At 45.7% G+C, this 27,911-nt stretch overlaps 1 protein-coding gene across 1 annotated transcript; it reads left to right on the top strand.

Annotated features, from left to right (window-relative positions):
* Window positions 1-11,325: 11,325 nt before the first annotated feature.
* On the top strand, window positions 11,326-16,234 carry LOC123409770 (proline-rich receptor-like protein kinase PERK8). The gene is made up of 8 exons (XM_045102636.1): window positions 11,326-11,604; window positions 13,134-14,600; window positions 14,715-14,801; window positions 14,897-14,967; window positions 15,101-15,177; window positions 15,285-15,432; window positions 15,527-15,688; window positions 15,781-16,234. Exons 2-8 carry the CDS (start codon window positions 13,145-13,147, stop codon window positions 15,979-15,981), a joined length of 2,202 nt encoding a protein of 733 aa, XP_044958571.1. The 5' UTR covers window positions 11,326-11,604; window positions 13,134-13,144; the 3' UTR covers window positions 15,982-16,234.
* The last annotated feature ends 11,677 nt before the right edge of the window (window positions 16,235-27,911 follow it).

Raw genomic sequence — 27,911 nt, 5'->3', positions numbered from 1 at the left:
GACCGTACAGCAGAAGCGTTAGTGAACGCGGTTGATGTAGTGGAACATCCTCACGTCCCTCGATCCGCCCCGCGAACAATCCCGCGATCAGTCCAACGATCTAGTACCGAACGGACGGCACCTCCACGTTCAGCACACGTACAGCTTGACGATGATCTCGGCCTTCTTGATCCAGCAAGAGAGACGGAGAAGTAGAAGAGTTCTCCGGCAGCGTGATGGCGCTCCGGAGTTTGGTGATGACCTTGTCTCAGTACGGCTCCGCCCGAGCTCCGCAGAAACGCGATCTAGAGGAAAAACCGTGGAGGTATGTGGTCGGGCTGCCGTGGAAAAGTCATCTCAAATCAGCCCTAAAACCTCCGTATATATAGGTGGGAGAGAGGGGGCCTTGCCTTGGGGCTCAAGGAGCCCCAAGGGGGTCATCCGAGACAAGGGGGGAAGGTCTCCCCCCCCCCAAACCGAGTTGGACTTGGTTTGGTGGGTGGGAGTCCTTCCTTCCCTTCCCACCTCCTCTTTTTTTTCTCTTTGATTTTTCTTCCAATGCGCATAGGGCCCTTTTGGGCTGTCCCATCAGCCCACTAAGGGCTGGTGCGCCACCCTCAAGGCCTATGGGCTTCCCCGGGGTGGGTTGCCCCCCCGGTGAACTCCCGGAACCCATTCGTCATTCCCGGTACATTCCCGGTAACTCCAAAAACCTTCCGGTAATCAAATGAGGTCATCCTATATATCAATCTTCGTTTCCGGACCATTCCGGAAACCCTCGTGACGTCCGTGATCTCATCCGGGACTCCGAACAACATTAGGTAACCAACCATATAACTCAAATACGCATAAAACAACGTCGAACCTTAAGTGTGTAGACCCTGCGGGTTCGAGAACTATGTAGACATGACCCGAGAGACTCCTCGGTCAATATCCAATAGCGGGACCTGGATGCCCATATTGGATCCTACATATTCTACGAAGAACTTATCGTTTGAACCTCAGTGCCAAGGATTCATATAATCCCGTATGTCATTCCCTTTGTCCTTCGGTATGTTACTTGCCCGAGATTCGATCGTCAGTATCCACATACCTATTTCAATCTCGTTTACCGGCAAGTCTCTTTACTCGTTCCGTAATACAAGATCCCGCAACTTACACTAAGTCACATTGCTTGCAAGGCTTGTGTGTGATGTTGTATTACCGAGTGGGCCCCGAGATACCTCTCCGTCACACGGTGTGACAAATCCCAGTCTTGATCCCTACTAACTCAACTAACACCTTCGGAGATACCTGTAGAGCATCTTTATAGTCACCCAGTTATGTTGCGACGTTTGATACACACAGAGTATTCCTCCGGTGTCAGTGAGTTATATGATCTCATGGTCATAGGAACAAATACTTGACACGCAGAAAACAGTAGCAACAAAATGACACGATCAACATGCTACGTCTATTAGTTTGGGTCTAGTCCATCACGTGATTCTCCTAATGACGTGATCCAGTTATCAAGCAACAACACCTTGTTCATAATCAGAAGACACTGACTATCTTTGATCAACTGGCTAGCCAACTAGAGGCTTGCTAGGGACAGTGTTTTGTCTATGTATCCACACATGTAAATGAGTCTTCATTCAATACAATTATAGCATGGATAATAAACGATTATCTTGATGCAGGAATTATAATAATAACTATATTTATTATTGCCTCTAGGGCATAATTCCAATAGTCTCCCACTTGCACTAGAGTCAATAATCTAGCCCTCACATCATCATGCGAATTACATTGTAATAAATCTAACACCCATACAGTTCTGGTGTTGATCATGCTTTGGCCGTGGAAGAGGTTTAGTCAGCGGGTCTGCTACATTCAGATCCTTGTGCACTTTGCGTATATTTACGTCCTCTCCTTCGACGTAGTCGCGGATGAGGTTGAAGCGTCGTTTGTTGTGTCTGGACTTCTTGTGAAACCGTGGTTCCTTTGCTAAGGCAATGGCACCCGTGTTGTCACAGAACAAGGTTATTGGATTCAGTGCGCTTGGCACCACTCCAAGATCCGTCATGAACTGCTTCATCCAGACACCCTCCTTAGCCGCCTCCGAGGCAGCCATGTACTCCGCTTCACATGTAGAATCTGCTACGACGCTTTGCTTGGAACTGCACCAGCTTACCGCACCCCCATTAAGAATAAATACGTATCCGGTTTGCGACTTAGAGTCGTCTGGATCTGTGTCAAAGCTTGCATCGACGTAACCTTTTACGGCGAGCTCTTCGTCACCTCCATACACGAGAAACATCTCCTTAGTCCTTTTCAGGTACTTCAGGATATTCTTGACCGCCGTCCAGTGATCCACTCCTGGATTACTCTGGAACCTACCTGCCATACTTATGGCCAGGCTAACATCCGGTCTAGTGCACAACATTGCATACATGATAGAACCTATGGCTGAAGCATAAGGGACGGAGCGCATATGCTCTCTATCTTCATCAGATGCTGGGCACTGAGTCTTACTCAATCTCGTACCTTGTAAAACTGGCAAGAACCCTTTCTTGGACTGTTCCATTTTGAACCTCTTCAAAACTTTATCAAGGTATGTGCTTTGTGAAAGTCCTATCAGGCGTTTTGATCTATCCCTATAGATCTTAATGCCTAGAATGTAAGCAGCTTCTCCTAGGTCCTTCATAGAGAAACTTTTATTCAAGTAATCCATTATGCTCTCCAAAAACTCCATGTTGTTTCCAATCAGCAATATGTCATCCACATATAATATTAGAAACGCCACAGAGCTCCCACTCACTTTCTTGTAAATACAAGATTCTCCAACCACTTGTATAAACCCAAATGCTTTGATCACCTCATCAAAGCGTTTGTTCCAACTCCGAGATGCTTGCACCAGTCCATAAATGGATCGCTGGAGCTTGCACACCTTGTTAGCATTCTTAGGATCGACAAAAACTTCGGGTTGCATCATATACAATTCTTCCTTAAGGAAACTGTTAAGGAACGCCGTTTTGACATCCATCTGCCAGATTTCATAATCGAAAAATGCAGCTATTGCTAACATGATTCTGACAAACTTAAGCATCGCTACGGGTGAGAATGTCTCATCGTAGTCAACTCCTTGAACTTGTGAAAAACCCTTTGCCACAAGTCGAGCTTTATAAACGGTCACATTGCCGTCAGCGTCCGTCTTCCTCTTAAAGATCCATTTGTTCTAAATAGCCTTGCGGCCCTCAGGCAGTACCTCCAAAGTCCACACTTTGTTCTCATACATGGATCCTATCTCGGACTTCATGGCTTCTAGCCATTTGTTGGAATCCGGGCCCACCATTGCTTCTTCATAATTTGCAGGTTCATTGTTGTCCAACAACATGATTGATAAGACGGGATTACTGTACCACTCTGGAGCAGCACGTGGTCTCGTCGACCTGCGTGGTTCGACAGAAACTTGAACCGGAGTTTCATGATCACCATCATTAACTTCCTCCTCAGCCGGCGTCGCAACGACAGAGGTTTCCCCTTGCCCTGCGCCACCATCCAGAGGGATGAGAGGTTCGACAACCTCGTCAAGTTCTATCTTCCTCCCACTCAATTCTGTCGAGAGAAACTTCTTCTCGAGAAAAGCTCCGTTTTTAGCAACAAACACTTTGCCCTCGGATTTGAGATAGAAGGTGTACCCAACTGTCTCCTTTGGGTAACCTATGAAGACGCACTTTTCCGCTTTGGGTTCCAGCTTTTCAGGCTGAAGCTTTTTGACATAAGCATCACATCCCCAAACTTTAAGAAACGACAACTTTGGCCTTTTGCCATACCATAGTTCATATGGCGTCGTCTCAACGGATTTTGATGATGCCCTATTTAAAGTGAATGCAGCTGTTTCTAATGCATAACCCCAAAACGATAACGGCAAATCGGTAAGAGACATCATAGATCGCACCATCTCTAATAAAGTACGATTACGACGTTCGGACACACCATTACACTGTGGTGTTCTAGGCGGTGTTAACTGTGAAACAATTCCACATTGTCTAAGTGAGCACCAAACTCGAAACTCAGATATTCACCCCCACGATCAGACCGTAGGAACTTGATCTTCTTGTTACGATGATTTTCAACTTCACTCTAAAATTGCTTGAACTTTTCAAATGTTTCAGACTTGTGCTTCATCAAGTAGACATAACCATATCTACTCAAATCGTCAGTGAAGGTGAGAAAATAACGATATCCGCCGCGTGCCTCCACGCTCATCGGATCACACACATCGGTATGTATGATTTCCAACAAGTCACTTGCACGCTCCATTGTTCCGGAGAACGGAGTCTTAGTCATCTTGCCCATGAGGCATGGTTCGCACGTGTCAAGTGAATCAAAGTCAAGTGACTCCAAAAGTCCATCAGCATGGAGTTTCTTCATGCGCTTTACACCAATATGACCTAAGCGGCAGTGCCACAAAAATATGATGCTATCATTGTTAACTCTAACTCTTTTGGTCTCAATGTTATGTATGTGTGTATCGCTATCAAGATTCAATATGAACAATCCTCTCACATTGGGTGCATGACCATAAAAGATGTTACTCATAGAAATAGAACAACCATTATTCTCTGACTTAAAAGAGTAACCGTCTCGCAATAAATAAGATCCAGATATAATGTTCATGCTCAACGCAGGCACTAAATAACAATGATTCAAGTTCATAACTAATCTTGATGGTAACTGAAGTGAAAATGTGCCGACGGCGATTGCATCAACCTTGGAACCATTTCCTACGCGCATCGTCACTTCATCTTTTGCCAGCCTTCGTCTATTCCGCAGTTCCTGTTTCGAGTTGCAAATATGAGCAACAGAACCGGTATCGAATACCCAGGCACTACTACGAAAGCCGGTTAAGTACACATCAATAACTTGTATATCAAATATACCTGATTTTACTTTGGCCGCCTTCTTATCTGCAGATACTCGGGGCAATTGCGCTTCCAGTGACCCATACCCTTGCAATAGTAACACTCCGTTTCAGGCTTAGGTCCAGCTTTGGGTTTCTTCGTCGGATTGGCAACAGGCTTGCCGCTCTTCTTTGAATTACCCTTCTTGCCTTTGCCGTTTCTCTTGAAACTAGTGGTCTTATTCACCATCAACACTTGATGCTCTTTACGGAGTTCAGACTCTGCGACTTTCAGCATCGCAAACAACTCGTCGGGAGACTTGTTCATCCCTTGCATGTTGTAGTTCAACAGAAAGCCTTTATAGCTTGGCGGCAGTGATTGAAGGATTCTGTCAGTGATAGCCTCTTGCGGGAGTTCGATCCCCAGCTCAGCTAGACGGTTTGAGTACCCAGACATTTTGAGCACATGTTCACTGACAGACGAGTTTTCCTCCATCTTGCAAGCATATAATTTATCAGAGGTCTCATACCTCTCGATCCGGGCGTTCTTCTGAAAGATAAACTTCAACTCCTGGAACATCTCAAATGCTCCATGACGCTCAAAGCGACGTTGAGGTCCCGGTTCTAAGCCATACAAGACTGCACATTGAACTACTGAGTAGTCCTCCTTACGTGCTAACCAAGCATTCTTAACATCCTGATCAGCCGTAGTGGGTGGTTCATCTCCTAGCGCAGCATTAAGGACATAATCCTTCTTCCCAGCTTGTAAGATTAGCTTAAGATTACGAGCCCAGTCTACAAAGTTGCTTCCATCATCTTTCAACTTAGCTTTCTCTAGGAACGTATTAAAATTCAGGGTGACTGTCGCGTGAGCCATGATCTACAACACAAATATATTCAAAGTGGACTTAGACTATGTTCAAGACAATTAGAGTTTAACTTAATCAAAATTATACGCTAAACTCACACTCAAAAAGTACATATCTCTAGTCATTTGAGTGGTTCATGATCCACTTACACTAGCTCAAGTCCGATCATCACGTGAGTTGAGTATAGTTTCAGTGGTAAGCATCCCTATGCTAATCATATCATCTATATGATTCATGATCGACCTTTCGGTCTCATGTGTTCCGAGGCCATGTCTGCACATGCTAGGCTCGTCAAGCTTAACCCGAGTGTTCCGCGTGCGCAACTGTTTTGCACCCGTTGTATGTGAAGGTTGAGTCTATCACACCCGATCATCACGTGGTGTCTCGAAACGACGAACTGTAGCAACGGTGCACAGTCGGGGAGAACACAATTTCGTCTTGAAATTTTTTTAGTGAGAGATCACCTCACAATGCTACCGCCGTTCTAAGCAAAATAAGGTGCATAAAAGGATTAACATCACATGCAATTCATAAGTGACATGATATGGCCATCATCACGTGCTTCTTGATCTCCATCACCAAAGCACCGGCACGATCTTCTTGTCACCGGCGCCACACCATGATCTCCATCAACGTGTCGCCATCGGGGTTGTCGTGCTACTTATGCTATTACTACTAAAGCTACATCCTAGCAAAATAGTAAACGCATCTGCAAGCACAAACGTTAGTATAAAGACAACCCTATGGCTCCTGCCGGTTGCCGTACCATCGACGTGCAAGTCGATATTATCTATTACAACATGATCATCTCATACATCCAATATATCACATCACATCGTTGGCCATATCACATCACAAGCATACCCTGCAAAAACAAGTTAGACGTCCTCTAATTTTGTTGTTGCATGTTTTACGTGGTGACCACGGGTATCTAGTAGGATCGCATCTTACTTACGCAAACACCACAACGGAGATATATGAGTTGATATTTAACCTCATCCAAGGACCTCCTCGGTCAAATCCGATTCAACTAAAGTTGGAGAAACCGACACTTGCCAGTCATCTTTGAGCAACGGGGTTACTCGTAGCGATGAAACCAGTCTCTCGTAAGCGTACGAGTAATGTCGGTCCAAGCCGCTTCAATCCAACAATACCGGGAATCAAGAAAAGACTAAGGGGGGCAGCAAAACGCATATCACCGCCCACAAAAACTTTTGTGTTCCACTCGAGAAGACATCTACGCATGAACCTAGCTCATGATGCCACTGTGGGGGAACGTCGCATGGGAAACAAAAAATTTCCTACGCGCACGAAGACCTATCTTGGTGATGTCCATCTACGAGAGGGGATGAGTGATCTACGTACCCTTGTAGACCGTACAGCAGAAGCGTTATTGAACGCGGTTGATGTAGTGGAACGTCCTCACGTCCCTCGATCCGCCCCGCGAACAATCCCGCGATCAGTCCCACGATCTAGTACCGAACGGACGGCACCTCCGCGTTCAGCACACGTACAGCTTGACGATGATCTCGGCCTTCTTGATCCAGCAAGAGAGACAGAGAGGTAGAAGAGTTCTCCGGCAGCGTGACGGCGCTCCAGAGGTTGGTGATGACCTTGTCTCAGCAGGGCTCCGCCCGAGCTCCGCAGAAACGCGATCTAGAGGAAAAAGGCTTGTGTGTGATGTTGTATTACCGAGTGGGCCCCGAGATACCTCTCCGTCACACGGAGTGACAAATCCCAGTCTTGATCCCTACTAACTCAACTAACACCTTCGGAGATACCTGTAGAGCATCTTTATAGTCACCCAGTTATGTTGCGACGTTTGATACACACAAAGTATTCCTCCGGTGTCAGTGAGTTATATGATCTCATGGTCATAGGAACAAATACTTGACACGCAGAAAACAGTAGCAACAAAATGACACGATCAACATGCTACGTCTATTAGTTTGGGTCTAGTCCATCACGTGATTCTCCTAATGACGTGATCCAGTTATCAAGCAACAACACCTTGTTCATAATCAGAAGACACTGACTATCTTTGATCAACTGGCTAGCCAACTAGAGGCTTGCTAGGGATAGTGTTTTGTCTATGTATCCACACATGTAAATGAGTCTTCATTCAATACAATTATAGCATGGATAATAAACGATTATCTTGATGTAGGAATTATAATAATAACTATATTTATTATTGCCTCTAGGGCATAATTCCAACAGCGACCTACCCCCTGGTCGCGCCCTGCAGGCTTGTGGCCACCCCGTGTACCCTCCGGACTCCGTTTTCTTGTGATATAGTCTTTCAGGTCGGCAAAAATTCATTATATAACATCCCGAAGGTTTTGACCTTCGTATGACGACAATATCTCTTGTTTTCATTTTGAGTTGTTTCTGCAGCAGATTTAGATCAACATGACGTCTTCAAGTGCTTTGAAGGACAAGTTCTTCGAGAGGGTCATCAATCCCTACCTTGCAGAGGTGCTGCAACATCCTCAAACCATTGAGATGCACGAGGGGGTGCTGCACATCCGTGATGTTGAGGGGCCAAAGAAGAGCGGAAGCGTGGAGACAAGGCTCGAAGCAATGGAGCAACAAGTCTTTAAGGGCCAAGGGATGGTGGAATGAGGACTCAATGCCAATCACAGGATGATCATGGAGTTTACCCAAAAGCACAAGCTAGACACCAAGGACATCTGGGGTCACGTCTTCAAGATTTACGAGAAAATCGAGCATCTCCAAGCCCAGATCTATGACCCGCAAAACCAAAACTGTGAATATGAATACAGATTTAAGAAAATGGGTTTGGCTGTAGATTTGAGGATCCCGGAGACTCGTTCATCTTTGTACGATGGTGAGCCCATGCCTTGGAAGACGGAGGACAAGCCCTCAACCTCACCAACAACTCCAACATCACCACCTCCAAAGAAAGACATTCGTTCAATCCTTTTGGTTATATCTTTATCTAGTAGAATAAAGTTTTAGTGTGATTTAATTTTGAGTGTTGCTTTATGTTCCCCCTATGTAAGCAAGTCCGAGAGTTATATAATAAAGAGTAGTTTTGAGTTGAGGGCTTTTCTTGCTTGCTATGATCTTGAGAAATAGAAATAGAAAGAAGTATAGAATAAAAGCAAAAGAGTATATATAATGATCTTATGGGGAGTGATGACTTCACATATAAAAAGTATGTTGATTGAAATTTATTATGAGTTGACAAACAAAGCTATTGGTCATTGTTGAAATTAAAAGGAAGTAATAAAGAAAGAGAGGTTCACATATAAATATATTATCTTAGACATATTTTATGATTGTGAGCACTCATTAAAATACTACTCCCTCTGTCCCAAAATAACTGTCTCAACTTTGTACTAGATCTAGTACAAAATTGTACTAAGCTTAAGACACTTATTTTAGGATGGAGGGAGTATATGTTAAGAAGTTGATATTGGACAAGGAAGACAACATAATGAGTTATGTTTGCTTATTTCCGAATAGAAATTATATGGTTATAGATCCTTCAACATGTGTCGGCTGCTTCCACCCCATATTAGCCAAAAACTTCCGCACCAAGTAGAGATACTACTTGTGCATCCAAACACCTTTAACCCAATTTTTACATGTGTGGATACATAGACAACACACTGTCCCTAGTGAGCCTATGAAGGACCAAGTCGTTGATCAAAGATGGTCAAGATTTCCTGGCCATAGACATGAGATGTCGTTTGATAACTAGATCACATCATTAGGAAAATGATGTGATGGACAAGACCCAAACTATGAACGTAGCATATGATCGTGTCAGTTTATTGCTACTGATTTCTGCATGTCAATGTATCTGTTCCTATGACCATGAGACCATGCAACTCCCGCACACCGGAGGAATACCTTGTGTGTATCAAACGTCACAACGTAACTGGGTGACTATAAAGGTGCTCTACAGGTATCTCCGAAGGTTTTTGTTGGGTTGGCATGGATCAAGACTGGGATTTGTCACTCCGTGTGACGGAGAGGTATCTCGGGGCCCACTCGGTAATACAACATCACACACAAGCCTTGCAAGCAATGTGACTAAGTGTAATTCACGGGATCTTGTATTACGGAACGAGTAAATAGTCATTTAAGGTTCAGTGACATTTCGGTATTATTGAGTCATTTATGTTGGTGACCGAAGGTTGTTCAGAGTCTCGGATGAGATCCCGGACGTCACGAGGAGCTCCGAAATGGTACGGAGGTAAAGATTGATATATAGGAAAGTGGTATTTGGATTCCGGAAAAGTTTCACGCATTTCCGGTAGTGTACCAGGAGTGACGAATGGGTTTTGAGGGTCCATCAGGCGGGCCCACCCACCTCAAAGGGTCTCATGGGCTGTGGGAGGACGTGGACCAACCCCTAGTGGGCTGTGCGAAACCCCCCCCCCCCCCACTAAGGCCCAATGTGGGTAGGAGGTGGGAAGGAAAGAAACTCAAGTGGGGAATGGAGGAATCCTACTAGGAGTAGGATTAGATATGGACTCTTCCACCTCCTCCACTTCGGCCGAACCCTTTGAGGGTTTTGAGGCTGCCTCCTCCCCTCCCTCCCTTCTATATATACTAGAGGATTTGAGGGAAGCCCTAACCCTAATTAGCCACGTGCTGCCCTCTCTCTCTAGGTCGTTTTCTCCTCTAGATTACTTCAGTAGAGCTTGACGAAGCCCTGCTGAATTAATTCACCACCACCACCACCACGCTGCCGTGCTAGAGAACTCATCTACCTCTCCTCCCCTCTTGCTGGATCAAGAAGGCGGAGATCGTCATCGAGCTGTACGTGTGCTGAACGCGAAGGTGCCATCTGTTCGACACTAGACCGGGAAGGATCGTGATGAGATCGCGGGATGGATAGTGATGAGATGGCGGGACGGATCGTGATTGGATCGCGAAGACGTACGACTACATCAACCGCGTTATATATGCTTCCGCTTAACGATCTACAAGGGTATGTAGATACACTCTCCCCTCTCGTAGATGGTCATCAATATGGATAGATCTTGTGTGCGCGTAGGAATTTTGTTGTCAAGACAATTTGTTAAATTTCAGTTGTTTAAATTCGGTAGTCAGGACAATGTGGTAAATTTCGGTTGTTTAAATCGAAAGTAGGTTCTATTTTTATGCAAATATAAAACAAATTGGCTTGCTCGGATCAAATTTTAGTGAAATAAAAATATTCTAATTAAAGATTTGATCCATCCAATCCTCCGTTATGTAGTTATGTACTCCCTCGTTTAGAATTACTTGTCGTACAAATAAATAAAATCAAATGTATCTAAAATTAAAATATATTTGGATACACCTATTTTTATGATAAATATTTTTGAACAAAGGGAGTACATGGCACCGATTAGAATTGCGTTCATGTAGCAAAGCCATCAATAATAACATCGCTTGTGTGGTTAGCTCCACCGTGTGCAGGAGTCGACAATGGCAGGGGCGCGACTACTACCTGCTCGATTCTCTCCCTCCTCCCCCATGCATACTTTAACTAAGCCACATTATTATTATATGCATGTACACATACATGTAAATGTAAACTTTGGTCCTAGACGTGTTCCAGCACAGCGATTCCGGAGAGTCGTCGCCGCCACGTTCGTTGCAGCCCCAACCGGCAAAAGAGAGGTGATCAAGGGAGACGGCAACATGTATGCCCCGCCATTTCATTTCTCTCGGCCCTCTTCCTCCACGGCTCCCGTCTCTTCTTGTCCTCCCGATGCAGCATGAAAGCTGAGGCTGCCGCATTGCTCGGCCGATCGGTTCGCCTCAGGCGACGGCCCTGCGCGGTTCGTGTCTTGCTCTGATTCTTGGCGGTGGCGGTGGCGGTGGTAATCTTCCTCTGATCGCAAGGTATGGTCCTACTCCTATGGGTCGTCACCATCTTCTCCCTTAAGCTTCTCATGCTTGTGAATCTTTTGTTCAGAACCACTACTGCCTTTGCTATGAGGAAATGTTGAATCTTGAGCTTCAAAAACATTAGGAAGCTCCATTCTTATACAGTACTCCCTCCTTAAATTAATATAAAAACATTTAGAATACTAATCTAAATGTTCTTATATAAATTCATGTTTGGGTGGAATGGCTTGTTTCGTACACTAGTATTTCTTCTCCTGGGAATTATTTTGCTCTTTGTTAGTACGTACTGCTCCCTCCGTTTTAAAATATAAGACCTTTTAGAGATTTCACTAGGAAACTACATACAGAGCAAATATTCTTGTGAATCCTGGCGGTGGCGGTGGCTAATCTTCCGATCGCAAGATATGGTCCTACTCCTATGGATCGTCACCATCTTCTCCCTTAAGCTTCTCATTCTTGTGAATCTTTTGTTCAGAACCACTACTGCCTTTGCTATGAGGAAATGTTGAATCTTGAGCTTGAAAAACATTAGAAAGCTCTCTTCTTATACATTATTCCTTCCGTAAACTAATATAAAAACATTTAGAATACTAATTTAAATTTTTTTTATATTAATTTACGGAGGGAATACTGGAGATATTTCATGTTTGCGTGGAATGGCTTGTTTCTTACACTAGTATTTCTTCTCCTGGGGATTATTTTGCTCTTTGTTAGTACTCCCTTCGTTTCAAAATATAAAACATTTTTAGAGATTACACTAAAAGACTACATACGGAGCAAAATTAGTGAATCTACATTCTAAAATATGTCTAGATACATCCGTATATAGTTTATAGTGCAATATCTAAAATGTCTTATATTTAGGAAGAGTACGTACTAGTATTCTTTAGCATATGCTCTCCGTCCATGGTATGCATGTTCTGAAGCGAACGAAGTTTCCATGCAATTAGTTGGTCCTCTTAACGACCGAGCTGGAAGAATCTTGTGCTACTTCCCAGTTGGTTGTTGCAAACCGGCAGAACATGTGTTGGGACGGAGTGGAAGAAGTGTATCATCTTTTTTTCCTGAAATCACACATTCAAGTCAACCGTTTTGGATTTTGTCGGTGGGATATACGAGTATCATGGAGGCCCATGATCTAATTCTAGCATACAATGTTCTTCTCTCGTTCTACTTGTTTTATAAGTTTTCCATCGAAGAGGGCATCTTAAACTGGGACTTCCCAACGTCATTTTAAAATTTATTCTTATATACAGTAAGAACGTGCCTTAAACTGCTGCACAAACACTAGTGGGGTTCCTTGGCCTGAAGATTTTTTTTGGAACCCAGCATTGAGCTTCAGCAATTTTGCATGGTGTGGCTTCAGACCTTTTTCTATTTTTGATTTTTGATTTTGAGAAGACCAATTGTAACCCCTGAATGCTTTTGCCTGTGCTGAATATTGTTTCTATTTTCAGTTTTGAGAATAAATAAATAATGCATCTGTTTTGAATTTCTTCTGACTGTTTCCCTCCTTTTTACAGCGCTGCGCACAATGAGAACTCTGCTCCAGGCCAGAGGCGGTGGTCGCGGTGCCGGTTCCGGCGCCACCGACGCGGCCGCCGATGCAGTAGACACCGTGACAGGCACCACGCCTCCGCCCTCCTCGACCGACGATTCGCCGCCTCCTCCTGCTCCCGACTCCTCGTCCGACCCTCCTCCTTCCCCCTCGTCGTCCTCTTCTCCGCCGCCGCCGTCCCCATCGTCTCCCTCGGACCCACCACCGTCTCCTTCTTCGCCCCCGCCATCACCGCCGCTCGCACCGCCTCCTTCGCCCGCGGCGTCTTCTCCCCCTCCGCCGGAGGCATTGCCGCCTCCTCCGCCGCTGGCATCCCCGCCGCCTCCACCTGACGCATTGCCTCCTCCGCCACCCTCCCCGGTCTCTGCTCCCCCGCCTCCCGCAGACGCCGCACCGCCCCCGCCTGATAACGCGGCCGCGCCACCACCGGATAACGCGGCCACGCCCCCACCTTCTCCCGCTCAGGCGCCGCCGCCGGCGCAATCGAACGCCAAGCCGCCTTCTTCCAAAGCGTCGCCTCCGCCTGCCGCCGCGGAGCCAACAGCGACTCCGGTGGTGGACGCCACGCCGCCACCGAAGCAATCCGCCGTTGATTATGCCCCGCCTCCGTCAACGCGGACGAGCTCATCTGCCACGGCGCACTCACCTCCTGCAGCTTCGGCGGTGACACCGCCCGCGACTGATAGAAGCGTGACGGCACCGACACCGCCCAGCACTGGAGGCGGCATGAGCTCCGGCGCCACGGCGGGCGTGGCAGTCGTGGCCGTGATCGCCTTCGTCTGCTTCGCGGGCGTGTTCGTCTGCCTGACCAAGCGGCGGAAGCGGAAGTACTCGGACCAGTACTACCCGGGCTTCGCCGCTCCGGCTTACACGCCGCAGCACATGTCCGGCGAGGCACCGTTCCTGCGTGTGCCGTCCGCTCCGGGGTCGGGGAACTTCAGCCAGCCGGGAATGTCGGCGATGATGAGCGGCCAGTCGTACGGGCACCAACAGCAGCCACCACAGTACCAGCAGCAGCAGCAGCAGCCGCAGCATCAGTTCGCGTCGGCGAACTACAGCAGCACGATGGGGAGCCAGGGGCCGGCGAGGAGCGTGGCGACGTCGGGCGACCTGAGCGTGGGCAACAGCAAGTCGTTCTCGTTCGACGAGCTGTACGAGATCACCGGCGGGTTCTCGCGCGACAAGCTGCTCGGGGAGGGCGGGTTCGGGTGCGTGTTCAAGGGTACGCTCGGCGACGGCAGGGAGGTGGCCGTGAAGCAGCTCAAGGGCGGCGGCGGGCAGGGGGAGCGCGAGTTCCAGGCGGAGGTGGAGATCATCAGCCGCGTCCACCACCGTCACCTCGTCTCCCTCGTCGGCTACTGCATCTCCGAGGACCATCGCCTCCTCGTCTACGACTTCGTCGCCAACGACACCATGCACCACAACCTCCACGGTAGGACACACACCACAACCACCATCACCTTCACTCCACTTACTAATTAATTCACTCCTTGAACGGCCATGGCTCACCCACTGGTGCGGTGCGTCTAAATTGCTTTGCTTGCAGGGAGGGGAAGGCCGGTGATGGACTGGCCGACGAGGGTGAAGATCGCGGCAGGATCGGCGCGCGGGTTGGCCTACCTGCACGAGGACTGTAAGACTTGGATGGGTTTAATTTCGTCGCTATTTCTGCGTCTATTCGGTCTGAATTTGCAGCTGAATTTTTATGCTCTTTGCCGTTGTACATAGGTCATCCAAGGATCATCCACAGGGACATCAAGTCATCCAACATCCTTCTCGACGACAACTTCGAAGCTCAGGTTCTGCTCTTTCTCAATAAAATGTCTGTTGTTGTCTTGTCTCGATGGTAGTATGTTCAGTCACTGACCTTTTGTCGAAATAAAAAATTTCAGTTACTGACGAAACCTGAATGTCGTGTTCATCGTAATCCAGGTCGCGGATTTCGGGCTCGCCAGGCTCGCGGAGAACGACGTGACGCACGTCTCGACGCGTGTAATGGGCACATTCGGGTAAACAAATCATCTCTAACTGCAGGAGCCATTCATCTCGGCACGTCGATAGAGAACAAGGAAAAATTGTCAAAAACTCTGTGTTTGTGGTGACTGAAAACGAACAGGTACTTGGCACCGGAGTACGCTTCGACGGGGAAGCTGACTGAGAAATCGGACGTGTTCTCCTTCGGGGTGGTGCTCCTGGAGCTCATCACCGGCAGGAAGCCCGTCGACTCGTCCCGCCCCCTTGGCGACGAGAGCCTCGTGGAGTGGGTAAGCAAGATCACCACCACCAGCAGCAGCACAGCCATGCAATACGCCATTGCATCCGTCACTGACAGCGTGCTCGCTCGTGTCCTTGTCGCAGTCGAGGCCGCTGCTGAACCGCGCAATCGACGAGCAGGAGTTCGAGGAGCTGGTGGACCCGCGGCTCGCCGGTGACTACGACGACGTCGAGATGTTCCGCGTGATCGAGGCGGCGGCAGCGTGCATCCGGCACTCGGCCGCCAGGAGGCCCAAGATGGGGCAGGTACGTGCGTACGGGCGTGGAAGAAGAACCTCCTCGAAGCTCGCAACGTCTATTCTCGCCATTGATTTGCTTCGTCTTGGGCTGCGTTGCAGGTTGTTAGGATTCTGGACAGCCTGACCCTGAACGACGTGGACCTGACCAACGGCGTGCAGCCCGGGAAGAGCCAGATGTTCAACGCCGCCAACACGGCGGACATCAGGCAGTTCCAGCGAATGGCGTTCGGCAGCCAGGAGTTCAGCTCCTCCGAGTACACCCAGTCCAAGGCCAGCATGAGCGGCAGGAGGGATCTGTAGCGGCCACGAGATTGAAAGGATCCATCACAGCTTGCTTCCGACGATTTTGTTTCTGTTCATGTGTCGATTCTTTTATTCAAGATATTTTACAGTGAATTTGTATTTGCTGTTTTACTATATGCCTCTCTCTTTCTTTCTTTGGTGTGTACATTAACAGAGTATATGCCCACATGGTCATGTATTTTTAGCTATTCTGAACAGATATATGTTGTTTTTTTCATCGGCTATCCGAAGTAAGAGAGTGTTGTGAATAGGGCATTGTGAAAATTATTATTGTACGCCCTTATATACAAGTCTTCATAGGCGTCAAGAGCCCATCCATGAAAAGAGGCTGGGAAAGCAACCTGGATTTTTCCTAACTGTAGGCGCGCACAACGCGTATCTCGTCCACACATCCAGCTTCACGTCAAATCAAAAGGCTGACAGGATGGTCAGGTTTCTTATTCTATTCGATGTACATAAGAGGCATCTTTCCTATTTTCAACAGCTGGTATGGCATGCGTATTTCTCCTCCGATTGGACAACAGGTGGGTCCATTTCTAGCTAGATTCGGTTGGTCCCACATAGCTCACATGCCCATGATAGCTGCGTCACAGGTGAGGCGTTTCCATGGTTCGGCAAAATTGACAAAAATGACCCCTGGGGCGAAAGAACTTACGGATTGACCCCTCGGGAGAAATAATTCACCGGCCTGATCCTTTTGTGTGGCGCCGACACCTAGGCGCCACACTGTACTGTGTGACGCCTAGAGGTTAGGCGCCACATCCCCGACCACGTGGCAGGGAGGGACCCACCCCCCAGGCAGTTTGACGCCTAAGCCTCAGGCGTCACCCATTGTAATGTGTGGCGCCTAACACTTAGGCGCCACACATTGACTTATACAGCCACGGGCCAGCCCCCCTCCCCACCCCCTCCCTCATTCAAACAGAAACTGCCACTGCGGCGGCGGCTGGCTCTCATCCCCTCCCTAATCCCCTCCCCCGTCTCCTTCAGATCTGGGGATTTCTTCCTTGGATTGATCCCCCAAGGTAATGTCCTCCCCCATCCCTTCCCTTTCCCATCCTTTTGTCCAATTGTATTAGGTTTTGGTTGAGTAGATTGATTTGAGTAGGTTCTTAGGATTTGACTAGTTAGGATATGAGTTAGGATTTGGTTGAGTATATGAGTAGTTAGTAGTTAGTAGTAGTAGTAGGTATAGGAATTGTATTAGGTTTTGGTTTTGGTTGAGTATATGAGTAGTTAGTAGTAGTAGTAGTAGTTAGTATTAGTAGTAGTTCATATGAGTATATGAGTCTTATTTGAATATGAGTATTAGTAGTAGTTCATAGTAGTAGTTAGTATTAGTAGTAGTTCATATGAGTATATGAGTCTTATTTGAATATGAGTATTAGTAGTAGTTCATAGTAGTTAGTACTAGTAGTAGTTCATATGAGTATATGAGTCTTATTTGAATATGAGTATTAGTAGTAGTTCATAGTAGTTAGTATTAGTAGTAGTTCATATGAGTATATGAGTCTTATTTGAATATGAGTATTAGTAGTAGTTCATAGTAGTTAGTATTAGTAGTAGTTCATATGAGTATAGTTAGTATTAGTAGTAGTTCTTAGGATTGTAGGATGGTGTAAATTTTTGAATATGAGTCTTATTTGAATATTAGTTAGTATATGAGTAATTTTTTGTGATTTGTAGGATGGTGTGGCTTCTGAATAATGTTTATGACGTTGAACACCGGGCCTATTTCATGTCGGAGAAGAAGATGGTAAGTAGAAAATGATTAGTAGATGAGTAATTTTTTGAAAATGTAATAAGCACTTGATATCTTCTTCTCCTATATGTTTGCAGGAGCTTACGCCCTTGAAGATCCGGTCTCATGGGGCATCCTCTGTAATGCACTACGATGAGCGGTACACCCCGTACATCGAGATGACGGGACTCCTTCCATTCGTGCAGCTTGTGAGTCGGTCAACTCCCGATCTGAACGTTGCGGCAGTCACAGCACTGATTGATCGTTGGAGGCCGGAGACACATAGTTTTCACCTCCGGACCGGAGACATGACGGTTACTCTTCAAGATGTTTCCATGATCACCGCTCTTCCGATCGAGGGGAAGCCACTATGTATGAGCACTGATTCTGAGGGATGGCGGCAACAAATGGAGGCTCTTATTGGTATGTCGCCGCAGGAGCCGGAGGTAGAAGATGGAGGGAAGAAAGATAGAGTCCCTGCCGGCGCCACTTTCACTTGGATTGCCGCCAACTTTGCTCATTGTCCTGAGGACGCAGATGACGAGGTGATCCAGAGGTATGCTCGCGTCTACATGTGGTACGTCATCTCTAGGACTATCTTTGCTGACGGCACAGGCAAGAATGCTCCATGGATGTGGCTGAAGGCGTTGACTGTTTTCGACAACAAGTTCAGCTGGGGCTCGGCCGCACTGGCTTACTTGTATCGGCAGGTAATAAATTGTTAGTATTACCACTATTTCCCGCCACATTTCCCTCCTCCGTTCCCGCCAAAATTTCCACGTCTTCTTTCCCGCCACCTTTGGCTCCTCCGTTCCCGCCAAAATTTCCACGTTTCCTTTCCCGCCACCTTTCCCTCCTCCGTTCCCGCCTAAATTTCCACGACTTCTTTCCCGCCAACATTCCCTCCTCCGTTCCTGCCTAAATTTCCACGTTTCCTTTCCCGCCACCTTTCCCTCCTCCGTTCCCGCCACCTTTCCCTCGTCCGGTCTATAAAAGGAGGCATTGGACTGCCTTCCTTCGTCATCCACCCTAGCTTCAGAACACTACCACCGCTTTAGTCAATATGAGTTTGCCTTGCTCGGATCAAAGCATCAGGCCTAAGAAAATGAAGAGTGCGAGTTTACCTCGGGGTGTGGAAGCAGTTCGATGTTGGTGCGGTGATCTCTGCAAGGTGAAGGAGGTGGAGGATTTTTCAGATTGGTTGGGCATGAAGTTTTTCATGTGCGCCAATTATGAATCTGATCCACCCGAATGTATTTCTGCATACATCAGGCCTCCGGTATGCTCAAGTCATCCAGATTATTGTTTATGTGATATTTTTGTTTACTTGAATCTGATCCTCCTCGTAGTCTCCTCCTCCTCTCTGCATGTACTATCGTTGGATTGACACGGAAATGCCGGACTGGGCGGTGACCGAGATTCGTGAGAGAGGTCGCCGTGCATGGGCTAGCTGGGACTTGGAAGAGCGCCGCGAGAAGGCTGAAGCAGAGGAGAAAGTAGCGCAGAAGAAAGAGTGGCAAGAGTACTGTGTGGAGCAGAGGGCTTTTCTTGATGAGATGATAAGGAAAAACCAAGAAGAGAAACTACGGCTGGAGGAGGTTTACAGACAGCGGGAACAAGCCCGTGAAGCTGAGAGGGAGAGAAAGAGAGAAAGAGCTCGTGCGGCCAAGGCAGCAGAAGAAGCCAGTGATGGAAAAGGAAAACATCCACGTTGGACTCAGTAGATTTCACGAAGTTGTATGAGCAAGTTGTATCTTAATTTCAGCAAGTTGTATCTTAATTTCAGCAAGGATAATGAAACAGAGTCTTGATGAAACAGAGTCTTGATGAAACAGATAACAAAGTGAAACTAAGAGAAAAATGAGAACAAAGTGAAACTAAGACCAACATGTGAAACTAAGACCAACTTAGTGAAACTAATACCAACATAGTGAAACTAAGAGAAAAATTAGAACAAAGTGAAACTAAGACTAGCCAGGTTACTCTGTTTCACATGTGTGGCGCCTAAGCCTTAGGCGCCACACATTCTGTCATGCTGAAGACTGCATAGTAGTGGTGGAGGAGTTCAAATATACATCACAAATATACAACACATAGTAGTGGTGGAGGAGTTCAAATACATACTTAAAACATACAACACACGGATCATCTGTTTCTTACGAGTACTTTAGAAATACTTTTTCTTGTTCTCTCCCGCAATCTGATCATCTGTTTCTTGCGAGTACTTTAGAAAGTATGCTCTCAACTTGTCGAATGTGTATTGAACTATTGCCGTCACCAGCAACGCACGGACACCCTTCAACACCCGGTTGAAGCATTCTGCCATGTTACTGGTCATTTGACCATATCTTCGGCCATCTTCGTCATAAGCTCGTGCCCACTTGGCCCGAAGTTCAATGTGCCTGTTAAGAAACTCAAGCCCACCTGCATCAAGTTTTTTGTTTACAAGCAAAGCATTGTACAATCTTGCAAATCGTTTGTCAGAAAATGCTTGACAACAATCTTGAAGATCATCCGCCAACTCCTTGCTACCACATGCCCGGTAGAAGTTTGCACAGAAATGCCTCATGCACCATCGATGATGCAAAGGAGCATGGCCGGGAATGACAATGTCAACCGCGTTAAGTATGCCTTGATGACGATCCGATATGACACATATTTCCCTCTCAAACGGTAATACTTTGGTTCTCAAAATATGCAAGAACCATTCCCAGTTAACATTGTTCTCTGCCTCAACCAAAGCAAAAGCCAAAGGCATCAACCGGTTATTGGCATCACTTGCTATTGCAACCAACAAAGTGCCCTTGAATTGTCAGGTCAAAAACGTGCCATCGATGGAGATGACAGGACGACAGTGCTGGAAAGCCCTCACACATTGCTCAAATGCCCAAAATGCATGGCCAAATACGCGAACTCTATTTCCATTCTTAATCCTTGTTTTCTCCCCATATGGCTCGACCACATGAACCATGCCCGGGTTAGTGTGGGCAATAGCTCCCAACAACCTAGGTATGCGGTTGTATGCTTCCTCCCAATCACCATACAACATCTCGAATGCGGCTTGCTTTGCTTTCCATGCCTTACCATATTTCACCTTGTAGTGAAAGAGGGCTTTCACAAGGTCTTGTACGCTTTTTATGCTCATTGTAGGAAGAGAGGAGATGGAGTTGGAAAGCCTATAAGCGATGAACTCGGAGGTTAGTTGTCTATGGCTTTGCGACGATAGGGCACCATCAACCCTCTTGCCTCGACACATGTGAGGCATACAACTGACAATGTTCCATTCTGGCCCTCCTTTCCATGGTCTTGCACGGACAATCCAAGGACAACCTCTATCCTCACATGCAACCGTGTAACGCAACTTCATGTTTGAATGAACAACTTTGTGTGGCCTATAATGCGTAACAGAATATTCATCCAACCACATCTTCAGTTCAAAGAATGTTTCGAACTTTGACCCCGGCAAAATAATATTCTTCCCATGTGTGTCCCGATGAGAAGGTGGCCTAACTCCAAACAATATGCCTTCGCCTCCGTCAACCACGGCTTCATCCGCAAGGTTAAGATCCTCGAACAATGGTGTCCGGTGATCACGCTTTAATACATTCGTGAAAGATTCAGCCTCCTTTGCCGTGAACCCTTCTTCATCAACTTCTTCATCGGAACCCTCATCGTCAGACTCAGAGGCATAGCCACGTGAGTACGGAATGGAATGGTCCATTGTCTCTTGCAAATTATATTTGTCCAAATCACCAAGGTTGTTGTCATGAAGAACATTACCATCATCATCGTGCTCATAATTAGCCTCTACCAATGGTTCATGTTCAATGTTGACCTCTTCGTTAGCCTCATAGACACAAGAAAGAGGTTCAATGTTGGCCTCTTCGTTGATGGTTGCAGGAATAGCTTCAACAATCGAAGAGGCAACCCGGTTCAAATCCAACAAGTTAGGAACATTTGTTTTGATGGCAAATAACTCTAGAGCCTTGTCTAGTGATTCGGCCACCGTATCCTTGTATGCAAGCCAACGTTGCTCGGAGTTGACACGCATGGTCTTCCAACGAATGTGCATTCCGAATCCCACATTATGCCTACCATCAAACTCAACTACATCACTAGGGTCCATCCAATTCAAATCCTTTCGGACTTGTTCCAACAATTCACCATAGCTAGGACACAAATCGAACACCATGTCAAGCTCATCCGGGTCCGGATCAATATTGCCTTTCAAAAAGGCATCCTTGTCCACGTGATGAACATAAACACATGTTCTTCCCATACCTAAACAACAAAACATAGAACCTTTTTTATGAGCAATCATACAATTACAATAACCATAGCCTAACTTCCAAATAACCCTAACCCCATCATAACCCTAACACAACCAAACATCCCTAACCCTAGCCTAACCATAACCTAACCCTAGCCTAACCCTAAAATGCACACATCCAAACAACCCTAATCCTAACCCCATCATACCACTTATCCTAACATACAAACAAATAAAACAATATCATATACATCCCACATTTCATGAAAAACTAGGGTTTCCTCAAATTTGCAAAAAAAGAACACAAAAGATTTTCCTTTGGATGAGAATGAGGGGAGAGGTGGGGATTACCTTAGGGGAGTGATTGGACAACAAATGCCCGGTCCAAACCTTCAGATGTGCTGATGTAGAGAAGGATTTGAGGGAGGGGGCAGTGGCTGGGAGAGGGGCTGGGGGAGGGGAATGAGGGAGGGGGTGGGGAGGGGGTGGGGAGGGGGGCTGGCCCGTGGCTGTATAAGTCAATGTGTGGCACCTAAGCGTTAGGCGCCACACATTACAATATGTGACGCCTAAGGCTTAGGCGTCACACTGCCTGGGGGGTGGGCCCCTCCCTGCCACGTGGTCGGGGGTGTGGCGCCTAACCTCTAGGCGTCACACAGTACAGTGTGGCGCCTAGGTGTCGGGCGCCACACAAAAGGGTCAGGCCGGTGAATTATTTCTCCCGATTGGTCAATCCGTGAGTTCTTTCACCCCAGGGGTCATTTTTGTCAATTTGCCCCATGGTTCAGGGCCTCAGTGCCAAAGATGAGATTCAAAATTTGAACCGGCTCTCCTATGACGGCGCGACATGTGAGAATATAATGCCAAGAAAACAAGGGTTATCCATAATTTCTTCATCGTCGATCATAAGAGAAACACAACCGAGGATATAAAGTACTCCCTCCGTTTCTAAATACAAGTCTTTTTAGAGATTTTACTAAAGGGCTACATACGGAGCAAAATGAATGAATCTATGCTCTAAAGTATGTCTATATACATCCGTAAGTAGTTCCTCTAGTGAAACCTCTTAAAAGACTTATATTTAGGAACGGAGGGAGTACAATAGACCCACATTCATAGTCGACCATAAGAGGATCGCAACAGAGGATATAAATTGCGTATGGACGGTAATATGCAACCTAGTGTCTAATGATGATAATACCACAATAATCCTAGAGTCGTTTTTCAGAGATCCCAAACGAAAAAACCTACTGACAAGGTGTCTCTTAGAGAGTACGGACAAAGTGCCGATTGTTGTGTATGGAAGTTCATCCATACGAGATCATAAATTAAAGTTCTTCGTGGTCGTAAAAAGAGACCGGAGTCAAGTTATATAAAGTTCACAACTACCGACAACAGAGGTCACTAAGCTTAGAGTTTTCCCGAACTCAAGCATGTATTGCTAAAGTTATTCATACCTATGAAACAAAGAAATAACATATGATTTGGGAGTGCTTCTTTGGCGATTCGGTCGCCAACTCATATCTTATCTCTAATAGATAACATACATGACATAGGAGAGGAGATTCCCGAACACGAGCATGTATTGCTAAAGTTCTAAGCCCGTATGTCATGAAGGACACAACATAGGATTTGAGAGTGCCTCTTTGGGTGTTAGGGGTGTGGTTGTCAACCCAAATCTTGTCTATAGTTGTCTAGCCGATAGCAGAGCCAACAAAGGAAAAGAGAATCCCAAGCTCGGATGTGTATTAAGTTCTTCGCTTCTATGGCATGAAGGACAAAACATGGGTGCACATGTGAGAGAAGAATCCTGAACTCGGGTGTGTATCATTAAAATTCTTGGAAGGTCACAATATTTGATTCTACCAAGGACCAACGATGATATCAAATAGTTATAAAGGGATCTTCGTATACTCAAGATAAAGTTTAGATATAATATTAGTAAAGTTTAGTAGTGTTTTCATGTTTTTTTTCACCAAGGCATGCCGAAAGTCCATGTAAAGCTCTTCGCATTTCGTGGTAGCGTTTTGACACCAATTTAATGAGGGTTAGTGCTGTATCAAAAAAGGTTAACATTAAAATATTTCCATGGAGATGATCAATAGAAAGGTTAACGATTATTTAAATTTAGTTCACTCAAAACAAAGTTCTTCAAGTTTTGCCAACAATGTTCTTAAATGGTCAGAAAGAGAGTTTTTCCAATAAAAATACAACAACCTCATCCTAGCAGCACCAGCGAGTTGTTTTATTCCGAGGCCGAGATCTGAAGTACACTAGCGCAGGCAACAAAACTTTTAACATCTGAAAATTGCAGTGCATGCATAAAAGTCGATTCCAACAAGAGCAGAATTAATAACCCCATAAAAATAGGCATTTAAAAGGTGATGGTCCATGTGCTACTAATAAATCCACCACGCAATAACCAAGTTTGCTTGAACACTAGCAAGATGGGGGTTTTCTTCAACCCATTGACATCTGTAGCAAAACACCTGGATCTGCAATCTGTAGCAAAACAAAGTTGAAATTTGTTCAGAAAAATAACAATAACACAAGAGATGCTTAACATTTAGCAACAAACAAAGTCGACATCTTGGGGCACCTATCTTGGACCAAAAAGAAAAGGAAGAATAAATAAGCACATAGAAGGCACGGAGAAGCACATCAGCAAATCTAGAAAACATGGTTTCTCAAATCGAGGCCAGGCAAAAACGAAGATAAAAATGACGAACGGACAAATGGGAGAGCTCGTCGGCCTAGTCGAAGTAGGCGGCTCTTGACCACGTCATAGAGCGCCATCTCCACGGCGGGCGAGCAGCTACAGGCGACGAACATGGTAGATGACGACCTGCACCCGGACAACCACAGAGGCTTCGTCTTGCTCCTCTTTAGAATTAGCAGTACAGAACCTAGCCATGGAATTTCTTGGTTAACAAATTGCCCGAGAATATTCAAGAAATAAACATGAATTGGAATCGGTGAGGGCAAGACGAAAGAAGGTTATTCTAGTGGCCATTCTAGTTGGTGTGCTCCTCCTCCTCCAGCATGGCGGCCTTGATTCTAGTGGCCGTTCTTCCTTGATCTAGAGGGAGGCGTTCGCCTTGTTCAAGAGAGAAAGAGAGGCGAATCCCAACCAGATCTGAATGTTGGGAAACAATTTTTTTAAATGACTTGCTCGTCATCTCGTTCCAGTGGGGGTGTATGGTAGGGGGACTGGGGTAGCCTAGGTACGATATGGGGGCACAGAATAATACGATGTGATTGTATTGGGACTATACACCGGTTTGGAAAAAAGAAGGTGCAATTTTCAGGCCCGAGACCTGGTGGGCCAGCAGGCTCGGATCCCATGCAATTTGTGCGAGCGAGATTGGTGTTGCGTGCGCATGGTGTTAGGAATCGTCATATTTGCTGGGAAAGCTTGAACCGTAATTTCCGACCACCCTCTAGAATGGCATATTCTCCTCGGTTGGAATAGGAAGAATGGCATGTTCTTCTCGGTCAGAATAGGTAGTTTCTTCCCTTAGAACACTACTTGAGAGTTTCCTATCTCATACGACTCGAAAATTGCCATCTTAATTTCCCATGCCATTTGAAATCAGTAAATTCTTGAAAGAGGAGGGGGCAATGAAATGGAATCGACCGGCTCAAATAAGACATCTTCTAGAGGGCACACATTTTTTTATGGATTTGCTAATCTTAATCTTTTTGCCAATGCTAAACATAACAAGTTGACACATCATATGACTAGATTTTTTTACAATCATTTTTCGACTACAATAAGGCAAAGAGATCGAGCTCAAAGTGGACACCGGGCTATGGGGCAACTATCTCTCCTAACACTAGTTTGATTTATAAACGCTCTCTTGAAATGGAATGAAATTTCTGGTGGGGATTCTCTTCTTGTGAAAGTTTGAAATAAATTAAGATTAAAAATGGTGAGAAACTTGTCGTTTCCTCCACTCGCAAAGCTACATGTGACGAAAATCGACCATGGTCCCTCCATCCCAAAGCAATTACAATGAAGTAGAATTGAAAAAATTGGGTGTGAGGACAAAAATTAGTGGTCTCCGTTCGTATGGGCCCGACCAGCTTTGGCTACCAAGCTACACCACCGGTTTCTTCCATCATCTTTACTACTCCCACCGTTCCTAAATATAAGTCTTTTAAGCGATTTCACTAAGGGTCTACATACGGAACAAAATGATTGAATCTATACTTTAAAATATGTCTATATACATCCGTATGTAGTCCACTAGTGAAATCTCTACAAAGACTTATATTTAGAAACGGAGGGAGTATCATGGATAAATCAAGCTCGCCATCTTAGAATAAAGTTATGTGTTGTGTTGCCCATTGTTGGAGTCCATCAACGTAATTTTTCTAGGAGAGGTATCTGATCAATATCGAAAATTGGTTTTCCAGAATAGTTACCTAGTCGATCTATCCTATCAGCAAATTTCATGTCCATGTAGTGTGGGTGGTATGATCGACCGCGTCTACAACTTCCCAGCCGACCGTATGGCGCCTTCCTGTTCCCTCTTCCCACTAGAGCCCTCGACCACCGCGGCATGCTTGCTGTTGCCCATCTACCCCTCCCCACGCATTGTGGAGCACCGCTAATGCCTGCTCGCTCGGCCGGCCCAAAGCAAAAATTCTATACTACGAATAGCCTATGGGTTGTTACATGATTTACCTTAACTACTAAACTCTTTCCCCTAATTTCAACCGGGGTGGACCCCAGCGACTAAGCCTGCTCTAATTACCAATTCCCACATCAACCTTTAAGTAAAATCACCACGTAAGATTACGTGGGTCAAGAATTACTGGGCCCGGTCGGCTACAGATCGCTCTAGACATGCGAGTGGTAGGACTTTGCATCCCGTGACTCTCGCTCGTGTAAAAGCTAACATTGCTATTGCATTAGATTTGTTCGTGGTCGACTTGTGTCCATGTATAACTCAGCTAAGTTTAGCTGTCATATGTCTGACCATCGGTCTAAACTACGACAAAACGGTAATGGTCAAACATATTCGATAAAATTACAGTTTATATAAAATCAGGCCTTGGGATACCATATGCCAAAGTTTGGTGTATGTATCAAGTATCTCACAATTCTTTTCACAGTCTTTAGATGACACTCCTTAGGTGCCGCATAATATCAGGCACACATGCAAACATTCAACATGATATCGGGACGGAAGGCACATACATATAACAATGAACCGATCATTGATTGATAAACCTTTTGATCAACCGGTTTGTCCTCTTTGATGAGATCAACATGTCCACTAGTAGGCATGAATTTTTTATACCTTTGCACTCTTGCATGTTGAACTTCTTGATTAAGTCCTTGGTGTACTTGGTTTGAGAGATAAACATACCTTCTCTCGATTGTTTCATTTGCAAACCAAGAAAGAATTTCAGCTGACACATCATGGGCATCTCATACTTTTTGGACATCAACCATCCAAACTTCTTAGTAAAATGTGGGTTAATAGATCCAAAGATAATATCATCCACATAAATTTGGCACATGAGTAATTCACAATCTAATCTTTTAGTGAATAAGGGTGCATCAATTTTACTAATCTCAAAACCTTTTGCAATGAGAAACTTTGTTAGGCATTTGTACGAAGCTTGTGGGGCTTGTTTAAGACCATATGAAGCTTTTCGAAGTTTTTAAACATGATTAGGTTTCTTAGGGTTCACAAAGCTGGGAGGTTGTTTGACATAAGCTTCCTCCTCAATTTCGCCATTTAAAAAAGCAATTTTGATATCCATTTGGTAAAGAGTAATATCATGGTGATTGGCATAAGAGAGAAGAATACGAATGGCTTCAAGTCTAGCAACAGGGGCATAGGTCTCGCCTAGTCCATACCTTTGACTTGCGTGTAACCTTGAGCTACGAGATGTGTCTTG

This window comes from Hordeum vulgare, chromosome 7H (assembly GCF_904849725.1).
Source record: "Hordeum vulgare subsp. vulgare chromosome 7H, MorexV3_pseudomolecules_assembly, whole genome shotgun sequence".
Lineage (NCBI taxonomy): Eukaryota > Viridiplantae > Streptophyta > Magnoliopsida > Poales > Poaceae > Hordeum > Hordeum vulgare.
The sequence above is the reverse complement of the archived record's forward strand: the minus strand, read 5'-3'. Positions and strand labels throughout refer to the sequence as shown.

What these genes read in the sequence shown, in the direction of transcription:
- LOC123409770 (XM_045102636.1), top strand. Translation starts at nt 13,145, where the DNA reads ATGAGAACTCTGCTCCAGGCCAGAGGCGGTGGTCGCGGTGCCGGTTCC. An exon ending in CGTGTAATGGGCACATTCGG is followed by an intron (nt 15,178 to 15,284) that starts GTAAACAAATCA and finishes GAAAACGAACAG; the next exon opens with GTACTTGGCACCGGAGTACG. An exon ending in GGAGGCCCAAGATGGGGCAG is followed by an intron (nt 15,689 to 15,780) that starts GTACGTGCGTAC and finishes GCTGCGTTGCAG; the next exon opens with GTTGTTAGGATTCTGGACAG.